Below are 13,715 nucleotides of genomic sequence, written 5' to 3'. Positions count from 1 at the left end.
CTGAAACCAACCATTTCTGTTCCTGGAACAGCAACAATGCGTCACACCCAAAAGTGAGAAAATAACTATTGTTTAACAGTGCAACCATTGGAAAAAAGTTTGCATGATACAGTACATAAGCGTTCAATATTATACGCATTTGTAAGTGTATTTATAGATGGTTAATAGTTGGAGGGAAATAGTGGCTCACTATTAGGCAAGCACTGACTGGCTATCACACTGTTTTGACCATACATTTACATTTAAGTCACTTACAAATTGGTGCATTCACCTTATGATATTCAGTGGAACAACCACTTTACAATAGTGCATCTAAATCTTTTAAGGGGGGGGGGGGGGGTTAGAAGGATTACTTTATCCTATCCTAGGTATTCCTTAAAGAGGTGGGGTTTCAGGTGTCTCCGGAAGGTGGTGATTGACTCCGCTGTCCTGGCGTCGTGAGGGAGCTTGTTCCACCATTGGGGTGCCAGAGCAGCGAACAGTTTTGACTGGGCTGAGCGGGAACTGTGCTTCCTCAGAGGTAGGGAGGCGAGCAGGCCAGAGGTGGATGAACGCAGTGCCCTTGTTTGGGTGTAGGGCCTGATCAGAGCCTGAAGGTACGGAGGTGCCGTTCCCCTCACAGCTCCGTAGGCAAGCACCATGGTCTTGTAGCGGATGCGAGCTTCAACTGGAAGCCAGTGGAGAGAGCGGAGGAGCGGGGTGACGTGAGAGAACTTGGGAAGGTTGAACACCAGACGGGCTGCGGCGTTCTGGATGAGTTGTAGGGGTTTAATGGCACAGGCAGGGAGCCCAGCCGACAGCGAGTTGCAGTAATCCAGACGGGAGATGACAAGTGCCTGAATTAGGACCTGCGCCGCTTCCTGTGTGAGGCAGGTTCGTACTCTGCGAATGTTGTAGAGCATGAACCTACAGGATCGGGTCACCGCCTTGATGTTAGTGGAGAACGACAGGGTGTTGTCCAGGGTCATGCCGAGGTTCTTAGCACTCTGGGAGGAGGACACAAGGGAGTTGTCAACCGTGATGGCGAGATCATGGAACGGGCAGTCCTTCCCCGGGAGGAAGAGCAGCTCCGTCTTGCCGAGGTTCAGCTTGAGGTGGTGATCCCTCATCCACACTGATATGTCTGCCAGACATGCAGAGATGCGATTCGCCACCTGGTTATCAGAAGGGGGAAAGGAGAAGATTAATTGTGTGTCGTCTGCATAGCAATGATAGGAGAGACCATGTGAGGATATGACAGAGCCAAGTGACTTGGTGTATAGCGAGAATAGGAGAGGGCCTAGAACAGAGCCCTGGGGGACACCAGTGGTGAGAGCACGTGGTGCGGAGACAGATTCTCGCCACGCCACCTGGTAGGAGCGACCTGTCAGGTAGGACGCAATCCAAGCGTGGGCCGCGCCGTAGATGCCCAACTCGGAGAGGGTGGAGAGGAGGATCTGATGGTTCACAGTATCAAAGGCAGCAGATGGGTCTAGGAGGATGAGAGCAGAGGAGAGAGAGTTAGCTTTAGCAGTGCGGAGAGCCTCCGTGACACAGAGAAGAGCAGTCTCAGTTGAATGCCCAGTCTTGAAACCTGACTGCTTTGGATCAAGAAGGTCATTCTGAGAGAGATGGCAGGAGAGCTGGCCAAGGACGGCACGTTCAAGAGTTTTGGAGAGAAAAGAAAGAAGGGATACTGGTCTGTAGTTGTTGACATCGGAGGGATCGAGTGTAGGTTTTTTCAGAAGGGGTGCAACTCTCGCTCTCTTGAATTTGTTATAACCCATTTATTAATGGCTTATAATGCATTTACAAATGATTAATTAACAATTACAAACCCTTTACCCTTTACAAATGGAACCTTATTGTAAAGTGTTACCCTTTCTTGTTTATGTGCAATCAAGATTGTTATTAGCTCATTGTGAAGCTATGGGGATCTCCAGTTGTGACCACTGTTAGAAATCTGGCGCTGACACGCAATAAAACTTTACAATTGCCCCACCATGTTTAAAACTATTTTGTCTGTGTTGTATCCATAGCTCCAAATGAATCTAAAAGGAGTTACATTTCCTCAGCTCTATTAATTTACAGTGGCAGGGTCAGGCTGTTGAAATGACAGATTGTGCCTTTTAATATATCAAAATCCTTTTACCTCTCTAGCCTATGTTTGGAGGGGTGTCAATTCATTAAAAAAATACATATTATTGTTAATCAGTCCACTACTAACATCACATCTGCAGATAATCATTAGATTATCACTGCAGTACAAATCCTACATTAATGCTGGCTAGATAATCAGAAGCTGACTTTCAAAATCAAGTTTTCATGCCCTTCCTCATTCTTTAATTGCAAGAATATCCTTTTCAATATAGACTTCAGACAATAATTCTAGCAGTATCGGATAATACCAACTTATCCTCCATAACCTATGAGTTATCCTTGCCATATTATAAGAAATAACAGGCACATCCAGCTCTTTCTTTAATCACAGACGAGTAGTCATTTGTGTGCAGTGCCCTGTGTGTCTGGTTCCTAGTTGGCACATAGACGCAGTATGCACACTATGTACTCAGCATGCCAAGTTGGGACAGGCACTGCATTGCAGCGCTGTGCATTTGCCCAAGTCTTGGCACACAGGCTGTCTGATCACACAGTGTAGATCATCTACTGTAAAGAACATAAGTCGACAGTATTATACCATAGCGTGCGTGACAACCCGTATGCCGGAGCTCTTTATCTGTCTTCTGTATTTTAGACGGTCTCAGTAACAATCAATCTTCCGTCTTATTAATCTCTGAAACAGATGAGGTATGTAATACATGTCTCCATTTCCCAGCTCTATAGTACACAGTCACCCTCTGCAGGGCAGTTATCCGCATTAGCTCTATGTCCTTAAATGACTCCTCCTCTCCGTCTCACACCCTCCCTTCCTCTGTCTGTGTCTATAGCCTACCCCCCTTTCCCTGTGACACATACGCTAGACGTTGCATTGATTGTGCATAGAGAACCTCACCCTCTTCTACCACCTCAGTCTCGAATGGAGAAGGAGAGAATTGGAGTGCTTCTGTTCTTTCTGGTGGGCAACCTTATCTTTTATCTGAATTTATGTTGCTTAGAGAGGACTGTGCAGTACAGGTTAGAAACTGTTTGTAATAGGAGGATGAGTGTTGGCTGACTTTCTGTGCAGGTAACAGTTAGTACAGTTTATTGAATACCTGAAAGCATATGCAGAGCAGTTCAAAACTTGCATCTCATTCCTCTGTATTAACAAACATGAATATAAGTTCTGGAAAATAAATGTTAGCTTACTGACATTCTTTGTTGGAAATAGTTGCAAAGATACTGTGAACTCTTACTCTTTTTTAAATAGCATATTAATATGCATGTTGTATTGTCTGAATGTGGATAACTTCTTTCTCCATCTCCTCTTTCTATCTGTCTTTGTCGGCAGATGCCCTTTCAGCCGGTCCTGTCTCCAGTGAAGACCTGCTCTCATCATAATGTCCCAGCTCCTGCATGTGGAGATCCCCAACTTTGGCAGCTCTGTGCTGGAGAGTCTGAATGAGCAGCGCCTGCAGGGCCAGTACTGTGATGTGGCCGTCATGGTCAACGGCCAGTCCTTTAAGGCCCACCGCGCCGTGCTGGCCGCCAGCAGCCTCTACTTCAGAGACCTGTTCAGCGGCAGCTCTCAGGGCATGTTTGAACTACCCTCCTCGGTCACCCCGTCCTGCTTCCAGCAGATCCTCTCCTTCTGCTACACGGGCAGGCTGACCATGGCCGCCAGCGAACAGCTCGTGCTCATGTACACGGCCGGCTACCTCCAGATCCAGAACATTGTGGAGCGCAGGATGAATCTCATGCTAAAGGCCAACTCTCCACACTGTGATTCCCAGACGGCCACCACTGAGGATCTGGGCTTCGAACCGTCAAGCCCCAACTATAGCCATCCGGCCCTGTTGCCAGGCGACACACTAATGGCCACTTGTAGGATTAAGCAGGAAAGATGTGAGTCTCCAATGAGTGAGGAGCACACAGCAAAGGGCCTCAAGGGCTACGCCACGAGGAGCAGTGCGCAATGTTACATGAGGGCAGGAGGGAGTGGTATTGTACCCGGAGTACAGTCGTACCCTATGGCCTCTGGGGAGCGCTCTAGCCCAGGGGCCTCCAGCCTCCCAGCCACTGACAGCCCCACTTCCCACCCCAACGAGGAGGAGTTTGAAGAGGAGTTCTACGGCAGCAGCAATACAAACGGGGTTTATGGGCAGAATTATGGGCACCCAACCAACTCCTACAGCAGTAAATGATCCATCCTCTGTGTTACTTTTTAGAAGCACCAGTATTTCTCATTTAAACACAACTTCAGCTTTAGAATACACTGTCTGGTATTGAAATTCTGCCTCCACTTGTTCCCCCAGTGCAGGATAAGTTGGACGTGTTGTCCCTACCTCTGGCCACTGAGAGGCGCTGTGTGCTGATCGGCAGGGACACGATGGCGCTGCCACCCAGTCTCATCAGCCAGATTGGCTACCGCTGCCACCCCACCCTGTACACAGAAGGGGATCCCGGGGAGAAGGTGGAGCTGGTGGGAGGTAAGACATAAGCAGTGACCCCTGATATAGGCCACTCTATAATATGTATGTCTATGGTGCATCTCAGCTCGCCTCAAGCACCGACTCAATTAACACTAGAACCGCTGGGTCTTTCAGCCTTTAAGTACCCGCTAGAGAACATTGCCGGGCGTCCCCTTTAGCGTCCGCATCAGATGAATATCAACCTGCAAGGTGTGCAAACATAAGCACCAACTCTTGAAAATATATTGTAAAGGATAAATTGCTTAAAGAAATACTCATAGAAATATATCCATGTAAAAATATAACAATAGTTATTTGTTTAGATAGTGTCAAGGATATGAGTATGAGTCCTACTGAAAAACGTATAGCCTATTTTAATTTCCTTTATAATAAAACATTAGTGTAATACATTTGATACATTTTATGTCTAGATTTGATTAGTAATAGAGTTATAATAAGTATTACAGTCCAGTTACAGCTACTTTTGACAAAGTAGAAACAAAAAATCCAGGTGTGCAGGTGAAATGATTTGCCGTATAAACAAAGCACCAGTGCATGAATAATTGTAAAGGATGAATTGCATGAAGAAATATTTGTGGAAGTATACATATGACTAGATATAAAAACAATAGTTTTTTGTTTGGATAGAGTCAAGGATATGTTTTGTATAATTCTACAAAGTCCTAGTGAAAAATGTAGGCATACAGCCTATTTCCGTTTCCATTACAATAAAAACATTTAGTGCGATACATTTGAGCAACTTTATTTGTAGATTAGATTAGTAATAGTTATAGTAAGTATTACAGTCCAGTTACAGCTTCTCTGACAAAGTACAAAACAAAAATATATAATAATATAACCCGTCAGGTGCTCAGGTGAAGTGATTTGATGTATTCCTAAATAAAACCACCAGTGCATGAACAATTGTAAAGGATGAATTACATAAAGAAATATGTGGAAATATATCAATGACAAGATATAAAAAAACGTAATTTGACATTGTCCTCTTTTTCCCGAGTGGGAGCTATGGTGCGTAGGGAAGAGGGAGAGCAGGACGTGCTGCTGCCTTGGCGGCTGTAGCTGCTTTCTTGGCGTTCATGTGGTTCTCACGAAGCTCACATGCCAGATCCATGATGAAGTCTCTGCTGACTATCTTGTCAAGGCATTGCTTGTACAACATGTGCGTATTGATAGTAGCCACGTCGATCACGTTGTAGGACACTGCAACAGGCCAGCGGCAAGTACCTCCTTTTAAAGAGTACAGTCTTGCCATCTGGTCGAGTGCATCCACACCAAGCTATTGCATAAAACAAAATAGAATAGAAAAGGTTTGATTTATATAGAATAAAACTAATAGTAATATCAATGATATTAACGTAATACAATATAATGAAAGGAGAAAATATTTGTTGCATGGCAGATGGAAAGGCTATCTGTATGTAGCAGATCTACATACCTTTGTGCGATTGTAGTCTGTCACTGTCTCCGATTTCTTCTTCTGGTAACTGCTGATGGCAACAGTGGGATGCATGGTGCTGAGGATTGCAAACACTCTTATTTATTTTACATCTGTACACTGTGAGTGTTGCTTTACCACTCTCCATCACTGATGTGCAGTAAAGCTCCGCTGGTATGTTGTTTTTTGCAGAGGGCGGAAGCTCCAGTCTCTGTTTGTTCACTATTCCGAGCAGGCTAGTTTTCTTTGCCAGACTCCTGTCTCACTGTGGCAGGTAGGATCACCGTCTCAGTTGGCCCTGTTCTGGTTTTGCTGCGGCGAGGCTCAGGCATCAGAGGCAGAGTCTCGAATCAGATGAATAATCTTCATCAGAAACGTTGATTTCAAGCTCAATATCCGATCCTCCATCCGATTCCAGCTCATCTAAATTCTACAGCAGGTGCAATGCTGTCAGTGTGTCCATTCGTTTGGTTCGGCTTGCCATTGTGAACTACACACATTGTATGTTGTTCTCAGTTTCTGATTTGACTCTCTGAGGGGAGATTATACAATTTCCAAGCTTTCATAAAATAATTAGACCTCCCACAATACTTTATCATCATTAGACTATTGTTCTAAATTCAAACCCCTTCTCCCTCGTCATTCAGATCATTAAAATTCAATCACCCTCTTCACCTTCCTCCTCATCATTCAGTTCATTCAAATTCAGTTGTGAAGTCACATGCACAATTAGCAGTTTCGATCTGGTTTCTATCACCCATTCACCCATTGACAACACTCATTCAGTGAGGAGAGAGATGCATTAGCACCTCTGTACCAACACCCTTCGGCACATTTGTCTTGGCCCCTTAAGTTAGAAAGAAATGAAAAAACAACAACAGTTAAACAGCCTCTAAATATCTTTCTGTTTGTGATTTAAAAATTCGAACAACTGAGCAATGTAAAACATAAATATTTAGGAAAAGTCAGGGCAGATTTTTTTGATTTAAAAAATCAAACGTCAGTGGCCATTGGCTGTTGTAGTGTTAAAGACCTAAGCCCTCACCTGCAGACAGTATATTTTCTTCTTTACAACTGTATCATACAATACAGAGATGTAATCATGGACATAGATCATTAGCGAGGCCCGCCATTTTATTGTTTTCATCATGGATGTGAACGTGAGTAGCATTGCTCTGTCCTTTTCCCCAGGTTCTGGTGTATATATGACTCGTGGCCAGTTGATGAACTGTCATTTGTGTGCTGGCATTAAGCACAAAGTGCTGCTGCGTCGGCTGCTCGCCACCTTCTTTGACAGGTTAGACTGTTAAATTCTACAGTGCATTTGTAACTATATTGTCGTAGCCAGATTCTGGACCTAGACAGTAGGCTACTAGCTCTTTATAAAGCATATTTTGTCATTTTAGACAGAGAAAATGAGAGCGGAGGGTAGAGAAAATGATAGAAAGGAGAAAGGGAAAGCCGTATGGATACTGATTATGCTATTGTATACATAGAAACACACTGGCCAATAGCTGTGGAACTGGAATTCGCTCCTCCACCAATGATCCCAGCCGAAAACCGTTGGACAACCGAGTCCTAAACACTGTCAAACGTAGGTGCCCTTCTGTTTTCTCAGGTGTTAAACACCATACTGTATTAATTTGGCTCAACACTGTATGTAAAGTTGACAATATGCATTTATTTCAATGTTGTCTTGTCTCTTTCCTCTCTTTTGCAGTCTACTGTCAGAACTTTGCACCTAATTTCAAAGAGAGTGAGATGAACGTGATTGCAGCCGACATGTGCACCAATGCCCGGCGGGTGCGAAAGCGCTGGCTGCCCAAGATCCAGTCGATGCTCCCGGAGACCAAGGAGAGCAGCAGAAGCTCCTGCAAGGGGCAGTCCAGGGCCTGTGCGTCATCCCAGACAAGTGTGCTGTCGTCGGCCTTTGAAATGGACTTCAGACACCTGACGTCGTCCTACCTGACCCTAGAACAGCAGCTCTACGCCGAGAGCCACAAAGAGACTCTCCTACCTCACCTGCAGTTTGTGGGAACCACCAGGTCAGAGGAGGGGGCTGCAGCAGCAGAGCTGGCTGAGTCCGAGACAGAGCCTGGGCCTGAGCGAGGAGGACGAGGAGCCCAGGCAGGCCAAGGAACTGAACGCCTCTCTGAGTGCTTGGAGAGAGCAGCTGAGGTCCCCTCCCTCAGCACACAGGGTAAGGCTGGGGCCGGGGGCTCCCCCTCCTCCAAACACACAGGACAGCAGGACAAGTTGCTAGGAGATGACCAGTGAGCTCCTAACATCCCTCTTCTCCACCAATCTATATATGTCTATGTATGTGTATTTAAGCTTTGGCTACTCTACTGCATGTAACATCGCAGAAATTGCAGTTAAGACATGCACTTAAAAGAAAACTGATGAAAAATTAAATGCAGTATAATAATTCCCTGAAGAAGAAGAGAAGAATGCTACTACTGTGGCACCTGATGGACTCGCTGATAGATAAGGTGGGTGAACAGACATGAGGCGAATGAGGAAAACCGTTGAGTTTTTAGTTGTCTTCTGTAGTTTGTACTCTTGTAAAGCCTACAAGACCAGAGGTCTAGGGTTGGCTTTTATGTGCATTTACCCTCTACTATACCACTGGTCATAATGTACGGCTCACTACTTCTACCAAAAGTTCGTTACCACTTTATTTTACAGTACAGAAATTACCTGGTATTTTACATAGAAATTGCATTGTAAAATGGTAATTAAACAATTATAATAACCTAGAACCTACATTTGTTTATTTGAGGCTCAATGCAAGTAGAACCACTCAGCACCATTTGGTACCAGGTAGTTACCAACAGTTTAAAGGTCTTAGAAGTAAGTAGCAGAAAGTACCCATTAAATACCTAGAAAATACCAAGTCATTTCTGTTCCTTAAAATAAAGTGCTACCAACGCTTCTTTATTGAATTCTGTTTTCTAATTGTTCTGCTTCCACCTAATTACCTCATGTGACATTATGTTCATCTATATAGTCAACTGTTGGCACTGAATAAGACAAACATTACCAATATCAAAATGGGGAGGCCACATAATATTGCTTCTATATTCCTTTATTTGAATCAGCTTCAAACTGTCGGTCCACTGCGATGCATTGAAGGTATAGCCCCAGTGAGATTGATCTGTACTTTACCTTATATCCAGTACTGTTTTGATATTACTGATTGGAATATGTTGAAAGATTCATCCACCCAGGACTCATCCATCAACATTGAGGAATATACGCCATCAATCACAGGCTTCATTAGGAAATGTGTTGATATTGTTCACAAAATAGCAATCCGGACATGCTCCAACTAAAAACCCTGGATCAACAGAGATATCCGTACCATGCTCAGAGCCCGTACTGCAGCATTCAATGTCAGCAGAACGGACCCTGATGACTTGGTGGGGTGCGATGCGTACAAGGCAAGCAGTTACGAGCTCCTCAAATCCATTAGTGACGCAAAAAGACAGTACAGACTCAAACTTGAATTGATGTTTGACTACTTAGACTCGCGACTACAAGGACTACAAACTATCATGGACTATCACGGACTACAAAGGCAAATCTAGCTGTGTGGTGCCCACCGAAACCTCCCTCCCAGATGAGCTTAACACACTCTGGTCGCTTCGAGGCAGACAATACCGAGCAATCCAGGAAGACACTCGCTGATCCGGACAACCAAGTGCTTTCACTCTGAGGCTGATTTGAAGAAAACTCTCAAAAGAGTGAATACTCACAAAACCGCCAGACCAGATGGCATCCCTGGCCGCATTCTCAGTGTGTGTGCTGACCAGCTGGTGAGCGTCTTCTCAGACATCTTCAACCTGTCCCTGGCTGTAGTCCTCACCTGTTTCAAGGAGACTACCATTGTCCCAGTGCCCAAGAAAAACAAGGTGACATTCCCAAATGACTACTGACCAGTCTCACTCACCCCAGTCATCATGAAGTGCCTCGAGAGGCTGGTCATGGCCCACATCAAGGCCATCATGCCAGGCACACTGGACCCACGCCAATTTGCCTACCGCTCCAACAGATCCACGGAAGATCCCATTTCCATCACTATTCACACGGCCCTAACACATCTGGACAAGAGGAACACCTAAGTGAGAATCCTGTTCATTGACTACAGTTCAGCATTCAACACTATTGTTCCCTCCAAGCTCGACACCAAGCTCAAAGCACTGGGTCTGGACAGCACCATCTGCAACTGGGTCCTGAACTTCCTGGCGGGCAGACCACAAGAACAACACCTCTTCCATACTAACTCTTAACACAGGGGACCCTCAGGGGTATCTCCTCAGCCCTCTGCTGTACTCCCTATTCACCCATGACTGCGTGGCTTTGCATGACACCAACTCCATCAAGTTTGCTCACAACACCACAATTGTAGGCCTGGTAACCAACAATGACGAGTCAGTCTATAGGGAGGTTGTAAGTGAACCGGCATTGTGGTGCCAGGACAACAGCAGCTAGAATTTTTCCGTCCACAATTCAACTGTGGGAGCATGGCGGCTCTCAACACCAGGCAATAAAAAGAGCTGGCCGCTACTATACGAGAGATTGTTTGTGAGGAGATTACCTCTGCCCTCGTCTTACAATTAAAACCGATAATTGAATCATTGGCTGTGCTCACTGCTAAAGTGGATACCTATTCTAAAGTGGAAAGCCTGGAGAAGACAACCAATGCGACAGAGGTGTGACTCCATGACCTGGAAACAGCGCAAGCTAAGTTGGAAGGGATAATCAAACTCCTGTAAATTCAATGTGCAGGTCACAGGACTTGAAACTGGTGTGGAAGCGGGCAACCAACTTCCTTCATGAGCAATCTTTTCTATGAGCTGTTCGGACAGGAGGTCCATGTCGCTGATTAACAGTGAGCACTGCACCGGTCAACTCCAACGGCTCTCACTATATGATTGTACGGATCCACAACTTTGAAGTCAAGCGGCGAATTGTTCACCTTGTAGTGTTATCTGGGGGTTTGACTATGCAGGGAAGAGGATCAGCATCTACCCAGACCTGAGTGCCAAAATGCTAAAACACAGGGAAACCTACAACAAGGTGAGATACCAGCTACGTAAGCTAAACCTGAGATGCGGCTTCATCCACTCGACAAAACTCATCTTGACCTCCAGAACACCACACACATGTTTTCCACTGCCAAGGAAGCTCAAGACTTCTTCAAGAAGCACATCAAACCCAACACACAACGGGACAAGCCAACAGAAGGAACCTCATGACTGGCACATTTTTTAAGGTATGCTATCCATGCACAATCACGCGGCCTAGCCTATGGCTATGATGCTGCCCTCAGCATAAGACAATGATGACACCCCCTAATGTTTGGGTACAAGGAACAATAATAATATTATTGCTGAGCATTAAACTTGTTATAAGTATATTGCCTATGGTCCTGGACATTTACACAGTAATGGCACCACACCAATTAATGAACAATGGACAATATATGGAGGTTTACACATACTGGAACTGCATTCTTGAGGCTACAGTGTATTGAATCCATTTGGGCAGAATATGGCAAATAACAGTATATATACAAAAGTATGTGGACACCACTTCAAATTAGTGGATTCAGCTATTTCAGCCATACCCGTTGCTGACAGGTGTACAAAATCTCCATAGACAAACATTGGCAGTGGAATGGCCTTCCTGAAGAGCTCAGTGACTTTCAACCTGGCACCGTCATAGGATGCCACCTTTCCAACAAGTCAGTTTATCAAATTTCTGCCCTGCTAGAGCTGTCCCGGTCAACTGTAAGTGCTGTTATTGTGAAGTGGAAACTTCTAGGAGCAACAACGGCCCAGCCGCGAAGTGGTAGGCTACACAAGCTCACAGAACGAGACCGCACACAAGCGTAAGATCATCATGCGCTATACCAAGCGTCGGCCGGAGTGGTGTAAAACTCGCCGCCATTGGACTCTGGAGCAGTGGAAACGCGTTCTCTGCAGCGATGAACCATGCTTCACCATCTGGCAGTCCGATGGACAAATCTGGGTTTGGCGGAAGCCAGGAGAACACTACCTGCCCAAATGCATAGTGCCAACTATAAAGTTTGGTGGATAAGGAATAATGGTCTGGGGCTGTTTTTAATGGTTTGGGCTAGGCCCCTTAGTTCCAGTGAAAGGAAATCTTAACGCTACAGCTTACAATGACATCCGAGATGGTTCTGTGCTTCCAACTTTGTGACAAAAGTTTGGGGAAGGCCCTTTCCGGTTTCAGCATGACAATGCCCCTGTGCACAAAGCGAAGTCAATACAGAAATGGTTTGTTGAGATCGGTGTGGAAGAACTTGACTGGCTTGCAATGAGCCCTGACCTCAACCCCATCGAACACCTTTGGGATGAATTTGAACACCGACTGCGAGCCAGTCGGCCTAATCGCATAACATCAGTGCCCGACCTCACTAATAATCTTGTGGCTGAATAGAAGCAAGTCCCCGCAGCAATGTTCCAACATCTAGTGGATAGCAGCAAAGGAGGGACCAACTCCATATTAATGCCCATGATTTTGGAATGAGATGTTCGACGAACAGGTGTCCACGTACTTTAGGTCAAGTAGTTTAAGTTAGTAGCTATTCCCCTACTATTTTATGTTTCATTTTGTATAGATATTTTGCTACTGCCAAGGAGAGATGGCCAGTCCAATATGTGCTACTACTACACAATAGCTTTTTTGTTTTTGCTTGTTTTTCTTCTTGTTGATTCCTTCCCCCCTCTATTTAGGCATTAAATGTATCTCCCAGGAGGACTTGCCCTACAGGCAATGATTAATTATTATATACAGTAACATCTAGAGTATAGACTTCACTTTTTGCACAGGAGGAGGGCTGGGAGCTACATAGGAAGGAGGGGGGCTGAGGAAGGGGGGGCAGGGAAGGGGGAACGGTTTACAGAGACCCAGTGGGTCGTGCTTTTTATTTTACATCCATGGTCTTATCAACACTAAGGATAACAATTACATTTTAGAAAAACAATGGCAACACTAGCTATTGTCTCATGGAATCTGAAAGGCCTTAAATAATCCTATCAAACATTCCAGCTGTCTTGATATTCAGGCAAGATACCATACTGATATAGTAATGCTCCAAGAAACACACTTGCTCCATAAGGACACACATAGAATAGAGAACCATTTGTACAAACTGGCTGCTTCTTAATAAGCCCCAAACAAAACTAAGGGTGTTATCATAATGATGCATAAGAAACTCAAAATCACAGTATCCCTGGTGAAGGCGAAGACCAAGAAGGCAGAATCACTTTCCTTAAATGTATCCGTAATGGAAAGAAAATAGCCTTTATGCAATTTGCCTTCATGAAAATTGCCTGTATGCTTCAAATTCATATGATCCTACATTTTTTTTTAAATTCTCTGACCAGCATATTGTTAGAATTGACTGAATTCCAACTGGTTATTTGGACAGACATGAATGCCATTTTGGACATGTGGGACAAATCTAATGAGACCAACATACTCTCCAACATACAGTGCATTCGGAAAGTATTCAGACCCCTTGACTTTTCCACATTTTGTTACGTTACAGCCTTGTTCTAAAATTAATGAAATAGTTTTTTTCCCCTCATCAATCTGCACACAATACCCCTTAATGACAAAGAAAAAATAGGTTTTCAGACATTTTTGCAAATGGATAAAAAAAACCTGAAATATCA

At 44.7% G+C, this 13,715-nt stretch overlaps 1 protein-coding gene across 1 annotated transcript; it reads left to right on the top strand.

The window, feature by feature from the left end:
* The first annotated feature begins 2,965 nt into the window (after window positions 1-2,965).
* On the top strand, window positions 2,966-12,876 carry nacc2l (NACC family member 2-like). The gene is made up of 6 exons (XM_014174733.2): window positions 2,966-3,055; window positions 3,431-4,275; window positions 4,395-4,568; window positions 7,198-7,303; window positions 7,503-7,600; window positions 7,727-12,876. The coding sequence occupies exons 2-6, from the start codon at window positions 3,480-3,482 to the stop codon at window positions 8,281-8,283; spliced, it is 1,731 nt and encodes a 576-aa protein (XP_014030208.1). The 5' UTR covers window positions 2,966-3,055; window positions 3,431-3,479; the 3' UTR covers window positions 8,284-12,876.
* Window positions 12,877-13,715: the final 839 nt, after the last annotated feature.

This window comes from Salmo salar, chromosome ssa26 (genome assembly GCF_905237065.1).
Source record: "Salmo salar chromosome ssa26, Ssal_v3.1, whole genome shotgun sequence".
Taxonomy (NCBI): Eukaryota; Metazoa; Chordata; class Actinopteri; order Salmoniformes; family Salmonidae; genus Salmo; species Salmo salar.
The sequence above is the reverse complement of the archived record's forward strand: the minus strand, read 5'-3'. Positions and strand labels throughout refer to the sequence as shown.